The following is a 14,472-nucleotide window of genomic DNA, read 5'->3' as shown; positions in this document are numbered from 1 at the left end:
GGTTAAATTGGCATTAGAGTGGGGAGGAGATCTTATCTTAAAGGCACAGTTCACAAGCCAAATGCTGACAATATGCCGCCGCACTAGTGACGGTAGCAATGCACACAGCAGGTAGCCATTGTAAACCTTGGTGTACATACATCTTCTTTAGTAACCCCTCTAATTTTTTGTCCATATGATCTTTAAAGGCACAACAATCCTCTATAGGGATATTAGTTCTCTTGGCCAGAGTGGAAATAGCTCCTTCCACCTTGGGTACTGTTTGCCAAGCCTCCTTGATAGAGTCCGCTATGGGAAACATCTTTTTAAATATAGGAGATGGAGAAAAAGGGATACCCTGTCTCTCCCATTCCTTAGCAATGATCTCAGAAGTTCAGTCAGGTACTGGAAAAACCTCTACCGAGGAAAGAGCATCAAAATATTTGTTTAGTTTACTGGATTTTTTAGGATTAACTACAACCATAGTGTCGCTGTCATCCAATGTAGCTAAAACCTCCTTAAGTAATAGACGGAGGTGTTCTAGCTTAAACCTGAAGGATACAACTTCAGTATCAGCGGGAGGAATTACACTGTCAGAATATTAGATTTCCCCCCTCAGATGCTACCAAAAGATCCTCCTCCTCAGGCTTCTGGGAGAGTGCATCTGAAATTGAATGTTTAATTTTCCTCTTGAGCTTTCCCTACAACATGGGAAAGGCAGACAACGCATCAGAAACCGCAGAGGACATGAGAGAAGTGATGCCTTGCAACATAACTCCAGGAGGAGTTAGAGAGGAAGTGCAGGGCACTGCATGTATGGGCGATACAAGTTGGGACGCTTGAGGAAAAAGCTGCTGCATATATTGAACATTATCAATAGACTCCTGAATAGCATCTGCCTTGGAAAATGTTGGCTCAGAAAAAAGTCTATCCCTATAATTTAACGTCCTCTCAATACATGAGGAACAGAAAGGGCTTGGTGGTTCCACATTGGCATCAAAACACAAAGAACAAGTGACATTTTGCAAAGCCTCTTGGTCCATTCTGACACACAATGGACCAAATTATCAAATTATAACCTTCATTTAAAAAAAAAAAAAAATAGAAAAACGTTAATGTCCCTTTAAATTTTAAACCGTAACTTTTTTTACTAAAGTCAGCACTTACCTCACAAATCTGCCCGTCAGCAAGGCAGCTCACCAGATTTGAGAGGTCCTCTCCCTCATATAGACCTGTGGAGAAAAAGATAAAGACTGAGTAATCTTACTCAGGCTATCAAGATTAGGGGAGCATAAATTACATGGGAGGTGCAGTGAGAATTATGTCCCACAAGTTCCCAGTGCTCTAAAGCCACCACTGCCCTACTGAAGAGACTGATGTGGACTACGGCTACACCCTAGGACAAAGCAGCACAATCTTGCTCCACTTAAAAAACAATAAAATCTTGCTTGAAGAATCTTTTCTAACACCTAACATTACCACTTCCTTGCTCTAACATAGGCAAAGAGAATGACTGGGGTGGGAGGGAAGGGAGGTGATATTTAAAGGGACACTGCTACCCAAATTTTTTTCTTTCATGATTCAAATAGAGCATGCAATTTTAAGCAACTTTCTAATTTACTCCAATTATCATTTTTTCTTAGTTCTCTTGCTATCTTTATTTGAAAAAGAAGGCAACCAAGCTATTTTTTGGGTTCAGACCTCTAGGCATCACTTTTTTATTGGTGGATATATATATCCACCAATCAGCAAGGACAACCCAGGTTGTTCACCAAAAATGGGCCCGCATCTAAACTTACATTCTTGCATTTCAAATAAAGATGCAAAGAGAATGAAGAAAATTTGATAATAGGAGTAAATTAGCTGCAGACAAAAAAAAATTGTAAAATGTATCTTGAATACATTTGTTTCCTTTTCTCTTGATCTAACATAGAAATGTAGTAATAAAAAGGTGCATTGCTAATAAGAATCTCATTCAGAAAACACACCTTTGCAGACTGGGAAAAGTTAGGTGGCTGAGAGCCAGCCAATACTGCATATTTGACTTTTCACTTCAAACAGCACTTTGCTGTGGATGCGCTGTTAAGGAAAGGAAAACATACAGTGCTGTCAGAGCATAGCTCTTATTGAAGAGAACAGCCTGATGTGGAGCAGCGCTGCAAGGTTAAAGCAGTAACAGTTCCTGCCTGTGTCCTGTTATTTTCTGCAGACATGATGCATTTTCTGCGATGACATCTCAGATCACTTTATGTTCTGCCTAGGGGATCACGAAAGAAAAAAAACATAATTTATGTAAGAACTTACCTGATAAATTCATTTCTTTCATATTAGCAAGAGTCCATGAGCTAGTGACGTATGAGATATACATTCCTACCAGGAGGGGCAAAGTTTCCCAAACCTTAAAAAGCCTATAAATACACCCCTCACCACACCCACAATTCAGTTTAACGAATAGCCAAGAAGTGGGGTGATAAGAAAAAAGTGCGAAAGCATATAAAATAAGGAATTGGAATAATTGTGCTTTATACAAAAAAATCATAACCACCACAAAAAAGGGTGGGCCTCATGGACTCTTGCTAATATGAAAGAAATGAATTTATCAGGTAAGTTCTTACATAAATTATGTTTTCTTTCATGTAATTAGCAAGAGTCCATGAGCTAGTGACGTATGGGATAATGACTACCCAAGATGTGGATCTTTCCACACAAGAGTCGCTAGAGAAGGAGGGATAAAATAGAGACAGCCAATTCCTGCTGAAAATAATCCACACCCAAAATAAAGTTTAATAAAAAACATAAGCAGAAGATTCAGACTGAAACTGCTGTCTGAAATACTTTTTCTACCAAAAACTGCTTCAGAAGAAGAAAATACATCAAAATGGTAGAATTTAGTAAAAATATGCAAAGAGGACCAAATTGCAACTTTGCAAATGTGATCAACCGAAGCTTCATTCCTAAACGCCCAGGAAGTAGAAACTGACCTGGTAGAATGAGCTGTAATCCTCTGAGGCGGAGTTTTACCCGACTCAACATAGGCAAGATGAATTAAAGATTTCAACCAAGATGCCAAAGAAATGGCAGAAGCTTTCTGGCCTTTTCTAGAACCGGAAAAGATAACAAATAGACTAGAAGTCTTTCGGAAAGACTTAGTAGCTTCAACATAATATTTCAAAGCTCTAACAACATCCAAAGAATGCAATGATTTCTCCTTAGAATTCTTAGGATTAGGACATAATGAAGGAACCACAATTTCTCTACTAATGTTGTTGGAATTCACAACTTTAGGTAAAAATTCAAAAGAAGTTCGCAACACCGCCTCATCCTGATGAAAAATCAGAAAAGGAGACTCACAAGAAAGAGCAGATAATTCAGAAACTCTTCTGGCAGAAGAGATGGCCAAAAGGAACAAAACTTTCCAAGAAAGTAATTTAATGACCAATGAATGCATAGGTTCAAAGGGAGGAGCTTGAAGAGCTCCCAGAACCAAATTCAAACTCCAAGGAGGAGAAATTGACTTAATGACAGGTTTTATACGAACCAAAGCTTGTACAAAACAATAAATATCAGGAAGAATAGCAATCTTTCTGTGAAAAAGAACAGAAAGAGCAGAGATTTGTCCTTTCAAGGAACTTGCAGACAAACCCTTATCTAAACCATCCTGAAGAAACTGTAAAATTCTCGGTATTCCAAAAGAATGCCAAGAAAAAAGATGAGAAAGACACCAAAAAATATAAGTCTTCCAGACTCTATAATATATCTCTCTAGATACAGATTTACGAGCCTGTAACATAGTATTAATCACAGAGTCAGAGAAACCTCTTTGACCAAGAATCAAGCGTTCAATCGCCATACCTTTAAATTGAAAGATTTCAGATCCTGATGGAAAAAAAGGACCTTGTGACAGAAGGTCTGGTCTAACGGAAGAGTCCACGGCTGGCAAGAGGCCATCCGGACAAGATCCGCATACCAAACCTGTAAGGCCATGCCGGAGCTACCAGCAGAACAAACGAGCATTCCTTCAGAATCTTGGAGATTACTCTTGGAAGAAGAACTAGAGGCGGAAAGATATAGACAGGATGATACTTCCAAGGAAGTGATAATGCATCCACTGCCTCCGCCTAAGGATCCCAGGATCTGGACAGATATCTGGGAAGTTTCTTGTTTAGATGAGACGCCATCAGATCTATTTCTGGAAGTTCCCACATTTGAACAACCTGAAGAAATACCTCTGGGTGAAGAAACCATTCGCCCGGATGCAACGTTTGGCGACTGAGATAATCCGCTTCCCAATTGTCTACACCTGGGATATGAACCGCAGAGATTAGACAGGAGCTGGAGTCCGCCCAAACCAAAAAAATTCGAGATACTTCTTTCATAGCCAGAGGACTGTGAGTCGCTCCTTGATGATGTATGCCACAGTTGTGACATTGTCTGTCTGAAAACAAATGAACGATTCTCTCTACAGAAGAGGCCAAAACTGAAGAGCTCTGAAAATTGCACGGAGTTCCAAAATATTTATCGGTAATCTCACCTCCTGAGATTCCCAAACTCCTTGTGCCGACAGAGATCCCCACACAGCTCCCCAACCTGTGAGACTTGTATCTGTTGAAATTACAGTCTAGGTCGGAAGCACAAAAGAAGCCCCCTGAATTAAACGATGGTGATCTGTCCACCACGTTAGAGAGTGTCGAACAATCGGTTTTAAAGATATAAATTGAAATATCTTTATGTAATCCTTGCACCATTGATTCAGCATACAGAGCTGAAGAGGTCGCATGTGAAAAACAAGCAAAGGGAATTGCGTCCAAAGCAGCAGTCATAAGACCTAGAATTTCCATGCATAAGGTTACCGAAGGGAATGATTGTGACTGAAGGTTTCGACAAGCTGAAAACAATTTAGACGTCTCTTGTCTGTTAAAGACAGAGTCATGGACACTGAATCTATCTGGAAACCCAGAAAGGTTACCCTTGACTGAGGAATCAATGAACTTTTTGGTAAATTGATCCTCCAACCATGATCTTGAAGAAACAACACAAGTCGAATCGCATGAGATTCTTCGAATGAGAAGACTGAGCAAATACCAAGATAATCGTCCAAATAAGGAAATACCAAAACCCTGTTCTCTGAATACAGAAAGAAGGGCACCGAGAATCTTTGAAAAAAATTCTTGGAACTGAGGCTAGGCCAAACAGTAGAGCCACAAAACTGGTAATGCTCGTCTAAAAAGAGAATCTCAAACACTAAAAGTGATCTAAATGAATCGCAATATGCAGATACACATCCTGCAAAACTATTGTAGACATAAAATGCCCTTGCTAAACAAAAGGCAGAATAGTCCTACAGTAACCATCTTGAATGTTGGTATACATAACGATTCAATATTGATAGATCCGGAACTGGTCTGAAGGAATTGACCTTCTTTGGTACAATGAAGAGATAAAATAAAACCCTAGCCCCTGTTCCAGAACTGGAACTGGCATAATTACTCCAGCCAACTCTAGATCTGAAACACATTTCAGAAATGCTGAGCCTTGCTGTGTTAACTGGGACACGGGAAGAAAAAAAAAAAAACTCTTAGCAGGAGGCCTTAACTGAAGCCAATTCTGTACCTTTCTGAAACAATGTTCTGAAACCAGAGATTGAGAACGGAATTGATCCAAACTCCTTTGAATAAAACGTAATCTGCCCCATACCAGCTGAACTGGAAAAAAGGGCCGCACCTTCATGGGTACTTAGGAGCTGACTATAGGTTTCTATAAGGCTTGGATATATTCCAAACTGGAAATAGTTTCCAAACTTAAACCGCTCCTGAGGATGAAGGATCAGGCTTTTGTTCCTTATTATGAGAAAAAGAACGAAAAAATGATTATTACCCTGGAAAGAAAGGGAAAAACAAAGTTAACTTAGAAGACATATCAGCATTCAAAGTTAAATCCATAAAGCTTTTCTAGCTAAAATAGCTAGAGACATATACCTGACATCAACTCAAATTATATCAAAAGATGGTATCACCAATAAAATTATTAGCATGTTATAGAATAAAAATAATGCTATAAAATTATGATATGTTACTTGTTGCGCTAAAACTTCTAACCAAAAAGATGAAGCTGCAGCAACATCCGGTAAAAATATAGCAGGTCTAAGAAGATTACCTAAACATAAGTAAACTTTTCTTAGAAAGGATTCAATTTTCTTATCTAAAGGATCCTTAAATTTAGTACTATCTGCCGTAAGAATAGTAGTACATTTTAGCAGGAATAGAGACAGGCCCAAACCTTAGGGATTTTGTCCCAAAAAAACTCTAATCTGTCAGATGGCACAGAATATAATTGCTTAAACGTTTAGAAGGAGTGAAAGAATTACCCAAATTATTCCATTCCCTGGAAATTACTTCAGAAAAAGCATCAGGGAGATTAAACACTTCTGGAATAAATACAGGAGATTTAAAAAACCCTATTTAAACGTTTAGATTTAGTATCAAGAGGACCAGAATCCTCTATATCTAAAGCAATTAATACGTCTTTAAATAAAGAACGAATAAATTCCATCTTGAACAAATAAAAAGATTTAACAGCATCAACCTCTGAGACAGAAACTTCTGAACCAGAAGAACCATTATCAGTATCAGAACGATGATGTTCATTTAAAAATTCATCTGAAAAAAGAGAAGTTTTTAAAAGACTTTTATGTAAACTAGAAGGAGAAATAACAGACATAGCCTTCTAAATGGATTTAAAAAATAAAATCTCTTATGTTTAACAGGAACACTCTGAAAATTAAATGTTGACGAAACAGCAACAGGTAATATAACAGTACTAAAGGAAATTTTATCTGCATTAAAAAGTTTGTCATGACATGCAATACAAACAACAGCTGGAGAAACAGGTACCAAAAATTTATAGCAGATACACTTAGCTTGGTAGCTCCAGCCCCGGGCAGTGATTTTCCTCAAGTAACTTCTGACTCAGTTGCAACGTGGAACATCTTGCAATATGTAATAGAAAAAACAACATATAAAGCAAAATTGATCAAATTCCTTAAATGACAGTTTCAGGAATGGGAAAAAAATGCCATTGAACAAGCTTCTAGCAACCAGAAGCAATAAATAATGAGACTTAAATAATGTGGAGACAAAAGCGACGCCCATATTTTTTTAGCGCCAAACAAGACGCCCACATTATTTGGCGCCGAAATGCCTTTTGGCGCCAAAAATGACACCACATCCGGAACGCCGACATTTTTGGCGCAAAATAACGTTAAAAAAATGACGCAACTTCCGGCGACACGTATGACGCCGGAAACGGAAAAGAATTTTTGCGCCAAAAAAATCCGCGCCAAGAATGACGCAATAAAATGAAGCATTTTCAGCCCCCGCGAGCCTAACAGCCCACAGGGAAAAAAGAGTCAAATTTTTGAAGGTAAGAAAAAATGATTAATTCAAATGCATTATCCCAAATATGAAACTGACTGTCTGAAAAATAAGGAAAGTTGAACATTCTGAGTCAAGGCAAATAAATGTTTGAATACATATATTTAGAACTTTATAAACAAAGTGCCCAACCATAGCTTAGAGTGTCACAGAAAATAAGATTTACTTACCCCAGGACACTCATCTACATGTTTGTAGAAAGCCAAACCAGTACTGAAACGAGAATCAGCAGAGGTAATGGTATATAAATAAGAGTATATCGTCGATCTGAAAAGGGAGGTAAGAGATGAATCTCTACGACCGATAACAGAGAACCTATGAAATAGACCCCGTAGAAGGAGATCACTGCATTCAAATAGGCAATACTCTCCTCACATCCCTCTGACATTCACTGCACGCTGAGAGGAAAACCGGGCTCCAACTTGCTGCGGAGCGCATATCAACGTAGAATCTAGCACAAACTTACTTCACCACCTCCATCGGAGGCAAAGTTTGTAAAACTGAATTGTGGGTGTGGTGAGGGGTGTATTTATAGACTTTTTAAGGTTTGGGAAACTTGGCCCCTCCTGGTAGGAATGTATATCTCATACGTCACTAGCTCATGGACTCTTGCTAATTACATGAAAGAAATTGGGTTCAGTGTCCTTTTAACAGCTTTGCTGTGGTGCTCTTTGCCGCCTCCTGCTGGGCAGGAGTGATATTCCCAATAGTAATTAGATGATCCGTGGACTCATTGTGTCATTAGAAAGAAGCAAAAATCATCATCACACCTCATATACTGGAGACATTGTTTATTTAGTTTTTGAAATCTGATCAAAGACTTTAGCTAAAAATAATTGTATTAGAGTATACAACTGTATATGAGCAGCTCAGAAATGTGCATTAAGTTTTAAGCTCAGCCCAAAGGGAAAAATCAAGGTTAAATTAATTTCTAATATAATCAACATTCATACTTTAAACTTTATTAATGTTTCCTAAAAGCTTCCACACATACGATAGCAGCAGCAAAAGATTAAAAACACTTAAACCTAGTTATAAGAGCCATTCACCCTATAATAAGGTGGGTGGGCACCATAAGTATTAATCAAAGCCAGCAGCACAAATATGAGTATACACTAAGCCCTTACAATCCGAGGGCTAATTACAGTTGGTTTTACAATTATCTATGTGCTGCTGAGCCAACAATGTCAAAAATAGAGTTGTAGTTATAACATAGGTAAGCTAGTTAAAAAACAGGGAGACAAGGCTTCTCCCAGGACCCCTGACGCACGTTTCGCAAAACGCTTCCTCAGAGGGGGTGCCGCAATTGTTACGTATTTATGTATGTATAACACCCTCCTCATCATGCAATAGGGCACACCTTCTAAACAGGCTTAGTTATGTTAGGTTGGTAAAGATGACAATCAATGTAAATGTCCAGTTAGAGGCTGTATGCTAACTGACGTTACTAACACGATTGACGTGTGTATCTGGGAGCGTGTAGGTGTTCAGTAATGAAACACCCTTTCTTCTCATAGCCCAATCGGAATTGTCAGAGTTGTGTGGGGGCGTGAGAATATCAAGATACATGTTATTCAGGCATGAGAATATCAAGATACATGTTATTCAGACGTGAGAATATCAAGATACATGTTATTCAAAGCCTTTAGCTGTTTAAGTTCCCATGCAAACAAACAATTGTAAAAGGGCAGCTGGTCTTTGTTGGTGGAGCGTGCACAGTCTAAGATGCCCACTTTCTGGGACACCAGCATCTACTGAGCATGTCCGCAGCTCATATCCATATAATAGTCTGTGATTGGCTGACTGTCATGTGGATACAGGGTACATGGAAATGAAAAGGAACTAAAAATGTCAGAAAAAATATATACTGTTCATTTAAAACCTAGTCAGTGTTGACTTTTTGTTATTAATTTGTTGATTATGCACTTTTGCTGTATTTAATGACCCTTTAAGTTTTTAAATTATAAACATAACACATTTGATGAAAGAAAATTGTTTTAATGACACAAAAAATGATGAACATAAACTTTGAATTTCACTATATATGATTCTTAAAGAATATTTAAGAACATGCCCGTAAGCTCTATAGTTTTAAAAATGAGCCATTTAAAATATCATGCACAACTGAGGATATCCAATTTATCTTACAGCAAATCTGAATATATCCAGATTAAAAAAAGATACTCCCTTAGCTTATGGTAAAGTGGAACACTTACAAAATAAACAGTATTTTAATTTGAAGTAAACATGAGAAATGGAAATACTTACTCAGCGCACATACTTGTCATGACCAAGGATCCAGAAATCTGTAACAGCAGAAAAAAAAAAATTATATTATAAAAATTTTGAACAAATCTTTCATATTTTATAAAAAACATAATATAATACGATTTTAAACTAAATTATCACATGCTAATGCAACTTTGTTTACTTTTTATAGTTTGGGTGATTTATTACATCCATCAAACATAAAACAAATATAATATAGACTACAATACAGATTGTTATAGTTAACACATAAATACAGCCTAAAGAGGATATTTTTTAATAAAGAACAAAAAACAAACAAAAAAAACAGGTCAGATGAACAAATTGTGTTAATGCACACAGTGGTGGAACTATTGAAGAGAGGACCTGTTGTGCGAAAAAAAAAAATACTACATGGTAATTAATTTCCAGGTATACAGCAAGTCCTTAGATCAAAATTATGCCTCTGCACCGCCTTTATGGCAACTATATATCTAAAGGACACCTTAAAGCAGTTATATAACCTGTGGTGGTAGACTGGAGACAGTTGCAGACCAAGCTGGTTGCCTTAGCCCCACCCAGTTGCCATCATTATTATTTGTGCATGATGCAAGGCCAGACCTGCCCCCAGCATTACATCAACATGGTCCTCCTCACAATGGATGACTCATTTACACTGCTAAATAGCTCCCTGCAGAGCTGTTGATGCATTTGCATTCAGTGCAGGATTGGTCTGCGACAGCTTCAGAAAGCCTCACACCTGGGTAGGTAAGGAATTTACCATTTAAATAGTCTGCAGGTGTCTTTTAACCTAAGGCCTGATGATATAAAGATCTCTGCTCAGATGAGATTATATAAAATGAGCTTTCAGCACAGCAATATTTCTTGTAAGATTTAAAAAAAAAGGTAGATTACACTTCTTCAAGGGGTGTACCCTGCATTTCTGTATGTGAAGGACAGATAAGCCCAGTGCAATATAGCACTGATTGACATGACAGTTCTGTTGCAGTAACACTTTGTGCTTTGGATTTTATTTTTTTATATATTGCACTGGGCTTGTCTAGAATCTTGTGGGAGTCTGCACTACAATTTCTCTCCAAGCAAAATAACATAATTTATGAAAGAACTTACCTGATAAATTCATTTCTTTCATATTAACAAGAGTCCATGAGCTAGTGACGTATGGGATATACATTCCTACCAGGAGGGGCAAAGTTTCCCAAACCTTAAAATGCCTATAAATACACCCCTCACCACACCCACAAATCAGTTTAACGAATAGCCAAGAAGTGGGGTGATAAGAAACAAAGTGCGAAGCATATAAAATAAGGAATTGGAATAATTGTGCTTTATACAAAAAAAAAAATGATAACCACCACAAAAAAGGGTGGGCCTCATGGACTCTTGTTAATATGAAAGAAATGAATTTATCAGGTAAGTTCGTACATAAATTATGTTTTCTTTCATGTAATTAACAAGAGTCCATGAGCTAGTGACGTATGGGATAATGACTACCCAAGATGTGGATCTTTCCACACAAGAGTCACTAGAGAGGGAGGGATAAAATAAAGACAGCCAATTCCTGCTGAAAATAATCCACACCCAAAATAAAGTTTAACGAAAAACATAAGCAGAAGATTCAAACTGAAACCGCTGCCTGAAGAACTTTTCTACCAAAAACTGCTTCAGAAGAAGAAAATACATCAAAATGGTAGAATTTAGTAAAAGTATGCAAAGAGGACCAAGTTGCTGCTTTGCAGATCTGGTCAACCGAAGCTTCATTCCTAAACGCCCAGGAAGTAGATACTGACCTAGTAGAATGAGCTGTAATTCTCTGAGGCGGAATTTTACCCGACTCAACATAGGCAAGATGAATTAAAGATTTCAACCAAGATGCCAAAGAAATGGCAGAAGCTTTCTGGCCTTTCCTAGAACCGGAAAAGATAACAAATAGACTAGAAGTCTTACGGAAAGATTTCGTAGCTTCAACATAATATTTCAAAGCTCTAACAACATCCAAAGAATGCAACAATTTCTCCTTAGAATTCTTAGGATTAGGACATAATGAAGGAACCACAATTTCTCTACTAATGTTGTTGGAATTCACAACTTTAGGTAAAAATTCAAAAGAAGTTCGCAACACCGCCTTATCCTGATGAAAAATCAGAAAAGGAGACTCACAAGAAAGAGCAGATAATTCAGAAACTCTTCTAGCAGAAGAGATGGCCAAAAGGAACAAAACTTTCCAAGAAAGTAATTTAATGTCCAATGAATGCATAGGTTCAAACGGAGGAGCATGAAGAGCTCCCAGAACCAAATTCAAACTCCAAGGAGGAGAAATTGACTTAATGACAGGTTTTATACGAACCAAAGCTTGTACAAAACAATGAATATCAGGAAGAATAGCAATCTTTCTGTGAAAAAGAACAGAAAGAGCGGAGATTTGTCCTTTCAAAGAACTTGCGGACAAACCCTTATCTAAACCATCCTGAAGAAACTGTAAAATTCTCGGTATTCTAAAAGAATGCCAAGAAAAATGATGAGAAAGACACCAAGAAATATAAGTCTTCCAGACTCTATAATATATCTCTCGAGATACAGATTTACGAGCCTGTAACATAGTATTAATCACGGAGTCAGAGAAATCTCTTTGACCAAGAATCAAGCGTTCAATCTCCATACCTTTAAATTTAAGGATTTCAGATCCGGATGGAAAAAAGGACCTTGCGACAGAAGGTCTGGTCTTAACGGAAGAGTCCATGGTTGGCAAGATGCCATCCGGACAAGATCCGCATACCAAAACCTGTGAGGCCATGCCGGAGCTATTAGCAGAACAAACGAGCATTCCCTCAGAATCTTGGAGATTACTCTTGGAAGAAGAACTAGAGGCGGAAAGATATAGGCAGGATGATACTTCCAAGGAAGTGATAATGCATCCACTGCCTCCGCCTGAGGATCCCGGGATCTGGACAGATACCTGGGAAGTTTCTTGTTTAGATGAGAGGCCATCAGATCTATCTCTGGGAGCCCCCATATTTGAACAATCTGAAGAAATACCTCTGGGTGAAGAGACCATTCGCCCGGATGCAACGTTTGGCGACTGAGATAATCCGCTTCCCAATTGTCTACACCTGGGATATGAACCGCAGAGATTAGACAGGAGCTGGATTCCGCCCAAACCAAAATTCGAGATACTTCTTTCATAGCCAGAGGACTGTGAGTCCCTCCTTGATGATTGATGTATGCCACAGTTGTGACATTGTCTGTCTGAAAACAAATGAACGCCGACATTTTTGGCGCAAAATAACGTCAAAAAATGACGCAACTTCCGGCGACACGTATGACGCCGGAAACGGAAAAGAATTTTTGCGCCAAAAAAGTCCGCGCCAAGAATGACGCAATAAAATGAAGCATTTTCAGCCCCCGCGAGCCTAACAGCCCACAGGGAAAAAAGTCAAATTTTTGAGGTAAGAAAAATATGATAATTCAATGCATAATCCCAAATATGAAACTGACTGTCTGAAAATAAGGAAAGTTGAACATTCTGAGTCAAGGCAAATAAATGTTTGAATACATATATTTAGAACTTTATAAATAAAGTGCCCAACCATAGCTTAGAGTGTCACAGAAATAAGACTTACTTACCCCAGGACACTCATCTACATGTTTGTAGAAAGCCAAACCAGTACTGAAACGAGAATCAGTAGAGGTAATGGTAAATATAAGAGTATATCGTCGATCTGAAAAGGGAGGTAAGAGATGAATCTCTACGACCGATAACAGAGAACCTTATGAAATAGACCCCGTAGAAGGAGATCACTGCATTCAATAGGCAATACTCTCTTCACATCCCTCTGACATTCACTGCACGCTGAGAGGAAAACCGGGCTCCAACTTGCTGCGGAGCGCATATCAACGTAGAATCTAGCACAAACTTACTTCACCACCTCCCTTGGAGGCAAAGTTTGTAAAAACTGATTTGTGGGTGTGGTGAGGGGTGTATTTATAGGCATTTTAAGGTTTGGGAAACTTTGCCCCTCCTGGTAGGAATGTATATCCCATACGTCACTAGCTCATGGACTCTTGTTAATTACATGAAAGAAAATATTTTATCATCAGGCCCTTAGAGTCTGTCCGGTTAGAAATTTTGGGTTAAGATGTCTCCTGCCCCTCAGGTAGGGAGGGCATAACTACAGGCGACTCAGATGACTAACAAGTGGTTATAATTTTTTAAATGTGAACTTCAACAGCTTCTCAGATCAGATGCATGCCTAAACAAGACAATTCACATACATTTTACTCCTATTATCATTTTTTTCTTCGTTCACTTGCTATCTTTATTTAAAAAAGGAATCTAAGCTTATTTTTTGGTTCATGACACTGGGCAGCACTTTTATTGGTGGATGAATTTATCCACCAATCAGCAAGAATAACCCAGGTTATTCACCAAAAATGGGCCAGCATCTAAACTTACATTCTTGCATTTCAAATAAAGATACCAAGAGAAGGAAGACAATTTGATAATAGGAGTAAATTAGAAAGTTGCTTAAAATTGCATGCTCTATCTGAATCATGAAGAAAAAAATTGGGTTTAGTGTCCCTTTAAGAAACAGGTGTAGTGATTAACTGATTAACTCTTTACATAATAATCAATTAAAATTCTAATGCTCCAACTGGCCAACAACAATATTACATAGTTTGATTATTTTCATGATTGCTTAAACTATCAACCTGTTTTTTTTCCATAGGTTTTAAACAACCTCATATCTAAAAAACAAAATTTATGATAAAAAGTATAAAAAAAAAAAAATCACAA

The 14,472-nt window shown here is 38.0% G+C and overlaps 1 protein-coding gene across 1 annotated transcript in view; it reads right to left on the bottom strand.

Annotated features, from left to right (window-relative positions):
- The window catches only part of MCPH1 (microcephalin 1), a 1,050,284-nt gene that overhangs the window by 655,249 nt on the left and 380,563 nt on the right, over window positions 1–14,472 (bottom strand). Inside the window, exon 10 of the mRNA XM_053710372.1 lies at window positions 9,678–9,715. Within this exon, the coding sequence (XP_053566347.1) occupies window positions 9,678–9,715 (38 nt within the window). The remainder of the gene's footprint in view (window positions 1–9,677; window positions 9,716–14,472) is intronic.

Source organism: Bombina bombina, chromosome 4, assembly GCF_027579735.1.
Source record: "Bombina bombina isolate aBomBom1 chromosome 4, aBomBom1.pri, whole genome shotgun sequence".
Lineage (NCBI taxonomy): Eukaryota > Metazoa > Chordata > Amphibia > Anura > Bombinatoridae > Bombina > Bombina bombina.
Note: the sequence above shows the minus strand (reverse complement) of the source record. Positions and strands in the feature narration are given on the sequence as shown.